General features: G+C 47.5%; 1 protein-coding gene across 1 annotated transcript; it reads left to right on the forward strand.

Moving 5' to 3' along the window:
• On the forward strand, positions 1 to 5000 carry LOC144756312 (uncharacterized). The gene is made up of 2 exons (XM_078646008.1): positions 1 to 460; positions 4023 to 5000. The coding sequence occupies exons 1-2, from the start codon at positions 190 to 192 to the stop codon at positions 4670 to 4672; spliced, it is 921 nt and encodes a 306-aa protein (XP_078502134.1). The 5' UTR covers positions 1 to 189; the 3' UTR covers positions 4673 to 5000.
• The last annotated feature ends 6600 nt before the right edge of the window (positions 5001 to 11600 follow it).

An 11600-nucleotide genomic window follows, 5' to 3' on the forward strand; every position in this document is an offset into this window, starting at 1 on the left:
CACTCTGCGCCTTCGGCTGGGCGGCTGTTGGCTGTTTCTACGGGCCCGGGAACTGTCCACACGGCTGTTTCCAGTGGTGGGCTTACAGGGGGGCTGTCTGGAGCGGACGGCTCTTCTACAGCTTTCAGTGCACATAGCTTTCAAAACATCGACTGGCAATTTTATGATGGGGGTATTGGTGATGGGGCTATGCCCAGTGGGAGTGAACAGGTTGCATTTTCTGATGAAGCTTTCTGTGGGAGTTTTCGTGATGATGATTTGGAAGAAGGGGAATTGAGAGAGACAGATGTTGGGTTTTTGGCAGCACGGGCCCAGGGGGGTGGGTTAGGGCAACCCGCTGTTTCTCGTGTTTTGCAGGAGTCTCGAGCGGACCTTGCGGGTGTACGAGGGGCAGTGTGGTCTGGACCTTCTCAGCGGGATCGTGGGGCCGTCGCCCAGCAGTCGGAGCAGTTACCGAGAGGTAAGAATGGGTGGTGGTCAGTGTGGCAACCTAGGGAGAGTCTCCCGGTTAAGAGTACAAGATCTGTTGGTACGGGTGATGGGGTTGTGGTTGAGCGAGTCGCTCTGGCACCGAGGCTTGAGCGGCCCGTAATTTCAAATGTGCAACCTAGGGAGAGTCTCCCTGTTAAGAGTACGAGATCTTGTGGTACGGGTGATGGGGTTGTGGTTGAGCGAGTCGCTCTGGCACCGAGGCTTGAGCGGCCCGTATTTTCGAATGTTTCTACTGTACAAGTGGCAAAAGAAGTTTCTATATCGGGGGATGGCGGGGTGGCTGCCACTCGGGTAGCGGAGGATAGTATCCTACCGAAAAAGTTGCCTTATTCTGGGGTGGGGATGCCCTTGGGGTCCCATTTGTCCGAAAAAACGAAGACTCTGATCTGGTCTGGGGCTTTTGTGGATGTTTTTCGACTTCTCCACAGGGATGTCCAGGCAAAAGAAGGGTCGAAAGAGGAGGAATTAGAATTGGCTCGGAGGCCTCGTGTTCCGAGGTCTATAGAGAACTGGACTTCGGCCTTTCTCATTTATGCCAGCGTTTACTGTCAACGTCATCCTGAGAAAGCAATAGACATGTTTAAATATGCAGATGTCATCCGCAAGGCTCACAGTTATTTTGGCGGCTTTGCTTGGTTGTCCTACGATGACGAATTTAGGGCGCGCATGGCCGCTTTCCCTGAGCGTTCGTGGGGTGCGGTTGACTCTGAGTTATGGTTGCAATGGATGGCATCGGCAAACCCTCCTGCTACGACCCACACAGCTAGCGGGCAGCCTGTGTTTTATCGGCCCTTTTCAGCTCGCCCCGCTCAATCTGGGGCGGGGGTTTGGGGCAGAGGTCAATCGGCCGCTTCCGGCACTTGCTGGCATTTTAACAGGGGTTCCTGTAACAGACCCGCTTGCAGGTATAAACATGAGTGTTCGCAGTGTGGAGGGAAGCATGCCCTCACCCAGTGTTTTCCCGGCCAGAGATGGGGTGATCAGGGACGGGGTTCTGGGGGCAGGGGGCAGCAACATCAGTCTGTTTACAAGGGCCCCTACTCCTATTAGGCAGGAGGTTCTCGATCTCTGGCTGGTGGATTATCCGGATTTTGAGGCCGCTAAGATTTTGTCTTGGGGTTTCAAAATTGGGTTTCGGATTGGGTATCAGGGACCCAGGGTGGGCAGGTGGTCGGACAATTTGAAGTCTGCGAAGGAGAGTCCACATGTGGTGCGGAAGAAACTGGATGCAGAGCTTGCGGCTGGTAGGATTGCTGGTCCTTTTGTGGATTGTCCCCTGCCTGACTTGATTGTATCACCCCTGGGTGTGGTGCCCAAGAAGGCGGAAGGGGAGTTTCGTCTTATCCATCACCTGTCCTGGCCCGAGGGTTCATCAATCAATGACTTTATTGATCCAGCTGACTCAACTGTCAATTATGCTTCGGTGGACGATGCCTTGCGGCTCGTGCGCACGGCTGGTGTTGGGGCTTTGCTGGCGAAGAGCGACATTCAGTCGGCTTTCCGGCTATTGCCCATTCATCCTTGGGATTTCAGTCTGTTAGGAATGCATTTTGATGGTAGTTTCTACGTGGATCGGGTGTTGCCCATGGGCTGTTCAGTGTCATGCTCCCTGTTTGAAACTTTCAGTACCTTCCTACAGTGGCGATTCACTTTTGTTAGTGGCCACGCGTTGGTCTGTCATTACCTTGATGATTTTCTTTTCATTGGGGAGGGTTGCTCTGGGCAGTGTCAGTCGGCCTTGAACATCTTTCAGGCTCTAGCGGAGGAATTGGGTGTCCCCTTGGCGCCGGACAAGACAGAGGGTCCCTGTACGTCCCTGACTTTTTTGGGGATCGAAATTGATACTCTGTCTATGATGGCGAGACTGCCTGTGGCTAAAGTGAAGGAAATGTCTGCTTTCATACATCTGGTGTTGGGGGAGCGGAAAGTGGTTTTGAAAACTGTTCAGAAGTTGTTGGGTTATCTCAATTTTGCTTGCCGGGTTGTTCGGGCGGGCAGGACGTTCTGCAGACGTCTGGGTCTGTCCATGTCCGGAGCAAGCCTTCCCCATCATAGGGTGCGCATTACCACCGCTGTGCGTGCCGATTTGACTGTCTGGCTTCGTTTTCTGCAAGACTTTAATGGCGTGTCCTTGTTTTTTGCGGATGAGGACATGGTGTGGCAAGTACAGTTGTTCACTGATGCGTCAGGGGCTCACGGATTCGGAATATTTTGGGAAGGTCGATGGTGCGCGGCCGGCTGGCCGGCGCACTGGAAGGATCAGGGTCGCAGCATTGCGTTTCTGGAGCTCTTCCCGCTGCTGGTTGCTTTGCACCTATGGGGGGATGAGTTTCAGAATCGTTCCGTCTTGTTTCACGTGGACAATTTGGCTGTAGTACACCTTGTCAATCACCAAAAGGCTCGCGATTTGCGGGTTTTGCGGCTCCTGCGCGCATTCATGCTGCGGTGTCTGCAACTGAATATTGTCTTTAAAGCGCGGCATGTTCCTGGTACTTCTAATTGCATCGCTGACTCTTTGTCTCGCTTTCAGTGGTCCGAGTTCCGCAAGTTAGCTCCTGGGGCGGACCTGGCACCAACAGCGATCCCACAGTACGTATGGGACCTGGGGGATTGAGGGTTCACCACTTGGTGGAAAATTCTGTGGCTGAATCCACCAGGCGGGGTTATGTGAAAGCCTGGTCTGAGTTTCTGCAGTTTTGTAATGTTTCGATGGGGCCGTTCAGGGCTGGTTGGTCTGATGAACAATGCATCTTGCAGTTTGTTTTACATCTGGCGGACAAAGGCCTGTCGCCCACTACCATTTCGGGTAAATTGGCTGGGGTTTCTTTTTATGGACAGCTTTGGTGGGGGAGGGATCCGGTTGGGGGGGTGTTGGTTCGTAAATTGTTGAAAGGTTTGGCCAGGCTCCGGGCTGGGGGTCAGCAGCTCCGGCAGCCTGTGACGTTTGAATTGCTCCAGTTGATGTTGCTGGAACTGGAGGTGTGTTGTCATGATGCTTTTGAGTGTGCCAAATTTCGTTTGTGTTTTGTGTGGTTGTTCTTTGGGGCATTTCGGGCATCAGAGTTGCTGGGGTTGCGGGGCAGGGTAGGTATGACCAGCGGTGAGGTGGTGTTGGAAAGTGACAGAGTGCGACTTTGGCTGCGGGCATCCAAAACCGACCAGATGGGGAGGGGTAAGTGGGTGTTCCTTGGTAGGAGTGGGGTCTCTGCATGTTGCCCGGTTGGGGAATGGGAAGTGTTTGTGTCCTCTCCGCATTTTCTCCAGGGGTCCATATTTTGTCATGCAGATGGTAGTCCCATAGTTGCATCTCAATTGTTGGCTGTATTACGCAAGGTCTTGCTGCGTTTGGGGAAGGACCCTGTTCAGTTTGGTACCCATTCCTTCAGAATTGGTGCGGCGACGGAGGCCGCCCGCCTGGGGTGGGACTGGTCCCAGATCAGACGCATTGGTCGTTGGCGTTCCAAGTGTTGTGAAAAGTATGTGAGGAAATAGTGCATTTTTGGCTGGTCTAACATTTCTTTCTCTCCTAGGTCCCTGGCTATCAGTCGCCGGATGCAAAAGGAGGGTGTGGATACTGGGGCACTCTTTCATTAAAAGAGCAGCTTTAGCCGCTGCCAGCCAGCTTTGTGGGAGATCGCTTGGTCTGAACAGTATGACACATGAAGTCTCATGGCATGGAACAGGGGGAATGCGCTGGGGTGGGCTTTTTCCCGCCTTGGCTGCTTTGGTTTCGCAGTGTTTGGGGGGCCCTCCGGATCTCCTGGTGCTACATTTGGGAGAGAATGACTTGGTTTCTCTCTCTGGGCTGACCTTGTTAAAATTAATGAAGCAGGACCTGGAAATCATCCGAACCACATGGGAGAGCACCATGCTCATATGGACTGAGTTTGTGCCCCGTTTGCACTGGCGTGGGGCACGGACCCATTCTGCCCTGGAAAAGGCTAGACGGAAAGTGAACAGGACAATGCGCCTTTTTTGTCAACATTGGGGGATATACAGTTTGAACCATTATCATTTACAAGTATCTGAACATCATTTATTTTGTGAGGACGGTGTGCATCTCTCAGCTTTGGGCCTCTCTTTTTACCTCCTTGAACTCAGGGACTTGATTAGCAAGGTTCTTCAAGTACAGTTGTGGTGTGCTCCTTCCTTTCCTTTAGGTGGGGCAGGAAAACGCTAAAGGTTTTCCTGGGTGGCGGGTTTTTGTTAGTGGGGGTGGGCAGCCTGGAGCGGGTTGGCCATCCTGAAGGGTAGCGTTGGGTAGGCTAGGGTTAGTAGGCAGGAGTTTGTTCGGGGTTTTGGGATTTAGGTTTCGTAGGCTCACTGTAGAGTTGAATTATGTAAATAATAAATAAATAATGAATATGTTTATGATATTGATGATGCACCTGTCCTAAAATAAAAGTGGCCTTTCTTGCTCCTAAAAGAAGGTGTGGACAATGTTTTCTTGCGCGAGGGGGGACCCAGGGAGAGCCAGGCGCGAGCCGGTCTCTCCCTGGGCAGGTTCGCGCGAGGAACATTCTACAGGTGGGGGCTGATTAGCAGAGAGGGAAAAGGGGAAGTCAGGCGGGGATTAGTAACTGCGTGGCGGGAGGCGTGAAGGGAGGTTGTTTTGCCCCACCCACCCTCCCTCTTTTTTCTTTTTCTTTATTTATTTCTGGGCTTGTTATTTTGCGGTGCTCTAGGCACTGTTTAGTTTAGGTAGGTTTGCCACTGTTAGGATGGGTGCCTTTGTTCTTTTGTAGGCGGGTTTTTGTTAGTGGGGGTGGGCAGCCTGGAGCGGGTTGGCCATCCTGAAGGGTAGCGTTGGGTAGGCTAGGGTTAGTAGGCAGGAGTTTGTTCGGGGTTTTGGGATTTAGGTTTCGTAGGCTCACTGTAGAGTTGAATTATGTAAATAATAAATAAATAATGAATATGTTTATGATATTGATGATGCACCTGTCCTAAAATAAAAGTGGCCTTTCTTGCTCCTAAAAGAAGGTGTGGACAATGTTTTCTTGCGCGATGACTACCATCTTCTCTCCCTCCTACAAACTGTGAGCAAAAATAACCTGTGCTGATAAATAAGTACGGAGCGAAAGGGGGGGGTGGGGGGGAGCAGTCCACGCATGAATCTGCGAGTCTATATGAAGTGCCCAGGTAACACTACTTCACACGCACGTTTGCCGTTCACAAAGATGCTGACCGAGGCCTGCCGGCTCCGAGCCTTGTTTGCATGTGCGTGTTCAGAGTTGTAAATGCGAGAAACTACACGCACGAATGCTTACAATGTAGGTGTGGATATGGAAATGGCATGGGGAAGTGGTTGGAAAACGGGGAATAACAAGAGGGAGCTGATGGTAAATGGGGAATAAATAGCCACTGCAAAGTGGGAGGAGCAGATGTAAAATCAGGTGGTTGGGGGGATTGGGGGTACAGGGAGAGACTTGCTAACACAAAGGGGTAAGTCAGTTCCAATTCTCTACAATTACACCCGCATCTGCTCTACAGTACTAGGGCCACAACAGGCTCTAGCCAGGCCTTGGAGTAAGTCACACTGTGCTTACGTTGTACAGGAATGAGTGCCGGTCCCAAAGCTCTGCTCAGAAGCCCACGGCCCGCGCCATCAAATGTTGGCGTGCCGAATCGTAGTCTTGAATCTGCCTCACGTCTGTTTAACCCTTTACCAGCCACTCCCTGCTGCTTTATCCCACTCTTAAATCGGCCTCACACCTCTTTAAACCCTTTACCAGACACTCCCTGCCCCTTTATCTCACTCTTGCAGATTATTGCTTTCTCGGTTTGCGATGATTTTTGTCGTTCTCTTCCTCCTTTGTTCTATTTTGTGTGATTTCTCTGTTTTGCTCTCAGGAAATGTCCCATGAGGAAAAATAAGTGCTGGTCCCCAAAAATGAGGGTCGGAGGGCCTCACCAGCTCAAATTAAGTACTTGTCACACATCATCCATGGCCACTCACACATACTATCAGAGAATGACATAGAAAGCAATGGCGTCATGGACTAACACCACTTAAGAAAAGGAAAAAACTCACACAGTGAGGATAGTAACAACTGGATGCACAACCACACACACATGATTGCTTTATACACCGGTAGACCTGTATAAACGGGTCTGGTGGCTCAGTGGACTAATGCCTCTACTGCAGGGGCCTGTGTTCGTCCTTATGGTCACAGGTTAAAATCCTGGAAGGTCCACTCAGCCTTTCATCTATATGAGGTTGATAAAATGAGTACCATTGAGTTGGGTAACAAGAAACATCTGTCATTCAGCGATAGGATACCTATAGGTGAACGTGCACTTTAGAAAAACACATCTTATGTTATATACTAGTGTTATGGGCAGCCGACTGCACATGTATTTCAAAATGAAGGGTTATTACAATCGAGATGACACTATAAAGTAATGCAACAAGGACAGTGTGTGGGGGCTTTGATCACCTTCATTCGAAATTTAGTCCAGTCTTTGCCTCCTGCGTTGTCCCTTACATAGCCAGTTTTTTTCTTGAACCTTCAGTCTTTAATTTCTCCTGGTGAAAGGTTTTTAGGGTCTGCCTCAGACAGCGCATCATCTGTTGTTCCTTTTATAAAAAAAATGTAAAATCTAAAAAGGTGGTTTTAGCCCGCCCATTACTTGGTGGCTTCATTGTCACTCTTATTTTATTCCTTTTCATTGATGAGGGTGTGTCAGCGCGTGCCAGCTTCACTTGGGATTCCCTTTTTTTCCATGTGTTTTTGTCTTCCCTGGGGCCTGGACCAATTTCCAATTGACTTCTTGATAAGTGTTCTTTGGAGCTGCTTGCACTCAGATTGTGGTGCTTTTTGTTTGTTACTTTTGCTTGCAAGACAATTTGAAACCATCAAAGCTGAAGCTTGCACTTCCTAGTATTTCCAGTACCCCAACCCAAACAACTAGCAATATTCAAACTTTGCTGCCAGTGACAATGTCTGAAGCATACATTTTGGCCTTCTGTCGCGTTAATTGATGATGAAACTGTAAACATTCTCCCTTGTTTATTTTTGTTGCCATACAGTATGTGTTTTTCTGAAAGGTGTTTTATTAATCAAACATGCATTGTTTGAAAATGTGTTATGTTTCACCCTTACCTCTCTTTATGTCTACCCACTCCTAAACCCTAAAATCACTCTTACCTTCCTTCACCTCTAACGCACCCTGAACTCTAAAATCAACCTTACCTTAGTTTAACTCTACCCACCTTTGAACTCTATCCTCCCTTTACTTCTACCCAACCCTGAACTATAAAATCACCCCTACCTCCCTGTACCGCCACCTATCCCAGAGCCCAAACTTCACATTACCTATACTTACCCCAAACCCTAAAAGCATTGTTATTTCCTTTTACCTCTACCGACCCCTGAATCCTAAAAACCACCTTACCTCCCTTTACCTCTACCCACAAACCGTAAAATCATCCTTACCTCAGTTTACCCAACCCTGAACCCTAAAATCACCCTCAGCTCCCTTTACATCTACCCACACTTGAATCCTTACCTTCCTTTACCTTTATCCATCTCTGAACCCTAAATTCACTCTGACCTCCCTTTTCTTCTAACCACCCCTGAATCCCACATTCACCCTTACCTTCCTCTACCCACCCCAAATCCTAAAACACCCATATTACCATTTAACCTCTACCCACTCTAAAGCTATACAATCAGCTGTACCTCTTTTTACCTCTATCCACCCCGTAAGCTCTAAAATCACCATTACATCCCTGTACCCCTGCCCATCTATAAACCATAAATCACTTTGTGAGAGGCTGGCCTGGTATATGATGTACACTTATGTAAGTGGACACCCTGCATCAGTCCAGACAACCCTTATGGTGATTTAGGAGGTCTAAGACAACCATAGAAAGCTCTCTACGGGGTAGTTGTGGAGAGCAGCCTTCAGGCTTAGTCCAGAAGGAGTGTAAAGCAGCTTGTTTTACCAGAATGCAATCTTATAGGTATAGATTAAATGAAAAAACACCTATACAAGGTATCTATAAAAATATGTATTTATTATATAATACTCACTAACACGTTTAGATATCCCCTACCCGGAGATATGGACAATGCACACAATACTTTGCATAGAAATCACGTAAATAGTACAGAATACACAGTTGACCTCAAGGGGGGAGAAAACATATTTTAAGAAAGTGGTATAAGAACTACGACTCGAAAATCAGGGAGGCAGTGAAGCAGCAAGTGGGGAGTTGTCACAATCACAATACAGTTACCAGACCACCTCAACCACTAAAACCAGTGGAATCTTCATCCTGGCAAATCCTGCATATGCTTGATGAAAATCAATAGCAGAACTCAGAGCTAACTCAGTACTGGAGACAACATTTGCACTGATTCATCTGAGAACTCAGAGATGTGGCACTAACATGTGCACCACTCATGAACTCAAACCATAAAAAGAGATGTACATCCCCTGAGGGGCATAAATGATGGCAGTGGTTTTGAACAGTAGCCAGCACCTCTGTTGCTAACTGGCCATACCGCCACCCGGAGTCCGTCCGTTTGAGCTATTGCATATATACATCTGAGAAGGAGATACCATTGCGTGCAGCTGTAGCTATCTAATATCTTTCTCCATACTGGGAACCTCGCATACGCTACTATTGTATGTCGGTCCAAAATTGACGTCTTAACAGGGATCTGGACAATCTTATCCATATTCTGTGCTCCTTTGGAACAAATACAAAGGCCTTAAATTTTAAAAGATTAACTACTACATATATTTAAGCCTTGAAAAAGTTGCAATAGTGACGAAACTCGTGTCGGCTGTGCCATTGCTGTAACAACATAGCAACAGTGGTGAAGATCTATGTGCCGGATAAGTGTTACATTTCTGCATTTGTTCTTTGCATTAAAATGTATGAACCTGACTGGGAATAGTCAGTTACATACCACATTGTGCTGTGCTCTGTCATTGATTGTATTAGCCCCTGAGGGGCGTTGCCCATTAATTATGCCAGGTAGTGTTACTAAGGCATCTGCCCCCCCCAAGGGAATACTGAACAAAGGATTCAAAATATAATCCACTTATCTCCATCTATGGACATCTCAAGAAGCAGAGGTGCATAACTGCCTCATGAAAGTAGTAATGTGCAAGCTAAGAGGATTTTGGGTTGAGGGGATGCAGAGAGTGTAGATATACCAGCCGTGTGACACCAGAGAGAGCCCCTTTAATACTTGCAGGGATAATGGAGTGAAAGGTTGTGTCTGGATCTGGGCAGCGTCCTAACACAGCAAATAGCAAATAAATACTAGAGCACGAATGTATCACCATTTAGGTACAAAGTTATGTGTTATATGTCACTCACCCGGTCTTTCAAACAAATTGGCAATGATGAGCACCATAAGCACACAAAAATTCCATGAGACCATGTCGGAACCAGCATTGGGGGACACACTGTCAGACCAAGGGCCATGAATCAATGTCTCTTTCTCTCCACTCCCTTTGATGAAATCCTGACAGGTTGCACCTAATTTGATGCAGCTTCACAGGCCATCACAGGGGGGCTGCTGCCAGCAAGGACCCAGTTCATACCCAGAGACTTTCAAACCGCAAGGCACTGCATTGAAGAACCTACTCAAGTGTAATGCAACAGTGATTATGTAGGTAGAAAGCTTTTCCAAAGAATGTAAGTAGCCGAAGAGCAGGGGGTCAATGGCCTGAGCATGCCAGGGCTTTTGTTGCCATTTGTCGCATGTCTCTTTTTCTTTTAGTAGGCTGAGTCTTCCCATTTTCCCAGTTTGTATGTTTACACCTCTTCTGAAAAGTGCTGCGCCTCACTGATGAGGTCTGAGTCGGCTGAAAGTGGTCTGGGGTCACTTATGTTCCTGTCTGAAAGAGACCTTACTTAGCAGTTAGGGCTAGAATGTCCTATTAGGGTTAACATTAATATCTACATATTTGGATATTGCTAATCTCAGTCTAAATTGGCACAATGAACTGGATTGCAGCCCTGAGCAATCACTAGTGGCTGAGATTATTTCAAACGTTTAGTTCATTACTTTGTATTTTATTGTAATAGTTCCCTATTGGTGGGCATAGCCGCTCTGGCCACGTCCTTTCTTTTTTGGCCTGGGCAAGTGGATAACTCTTTTCATAGCCTAGAGCATCTGCCCGAAAGTATTGCTCCCTTTTACTCTCATCTCTTATGTACCTAAGATCCTTGTTCAGAGACCTGCCAGAATGCACTACTGAGAAACCTCACAACCATCCAGTCACAGAAGGCAGTACCCACTGATAGAGGACCTTAGATGATGGAGGGGTCGGATGGGATGAAGAAATGAGGACAGAAACCAGCTAAAGCAAGGTGTGCATTACATAATGGGCTTGCCTCCAAATATTGTCTTGGGGTGGATCAAACATGCCTTGGGGCTTGTACGGATAAATGGCTAAAGCCAAAAAAGCATTAAACTATTCCACTAAACCCGAACCTGGTGCTAGATTGTGAAACCCTACGTGAGCAGTGGCACATCCGGGGCGTAGCCCAAACCCAGATAATAAAATTGGTGGTGCTTTGTTTTACCACCAATTTGATGCTTGACAGGACCATGAATATGGCATCTACAAGGATCGTGCATCTAGTGGAAAATGGAAGGGCACTGAAACATACTGCCCTAGTCCCTCCATCATTATTGCTACCTTACACGATGCAGTCATGGTGGTTACAGTGATTTACGAAAGCAGAAGCGAGAATAATTCTTTACACCTGCTATGCAGATAAGGGATAAATTCTAGTTCTAAGGGCTACATTGCATCCAATGGGTCAATGGCTGAACACTAGGTTGGATGAATTACTTTTGTTAAAGCATGTCCGAATAGAGATATTAGTGGACTGTCAAACATAAAAGCAGTGTTTGTAAATATTTTATCCTTGGACTAACTCTTTTCGGGATCTTTCTTTCAGTAAGGACAATTCTGAATTTTCAAGACATACTGCACCACAGTGTTAGACCGAGGGAACCTATTCTATATGTCATGATATTTTTTATGTACATCCTTCTGATGCGATTGAAACGCATAACCAGCAGGCTACCACAGTAGGCTACTAAGAAGTTATTTACGAGTTTCAATAATTTGGT

This window comes from Lissotriton helveticus, chromosome 5_1 (genome assembly GCF_964261635.1).
Source record: "Lissotriton helveticus chromosome 5_1, aLisHel1.1, whole genome shotgun sequence".
NCBI classification, from domain to species: domain Eukaryota; kingdom Metazoa; phylum Chordata; class Amphibia; order Caudata; family Salamandridae; genus Lissotriton; species Lissotriton helveticus.

What these genes read in the sequence shown, in the direction of transcription:
- LOC144756312 (XM_078646008.1), top strand. Translation starts at nt 190, where the DNA reads ATGCCCAGTGGGAGTGAACAGGTTGCATTTTCTGATGAAGCTTTCTGT. An exon ending in GTCGGAGCAGTTACCGAGAG is followed by an intron (nt 461 to 4,022) that starts GTAAGAATGGGT and finishes TTTCTCTCCTAG; the next exon opens with GTCCCTGGCTATCAGTCGCC.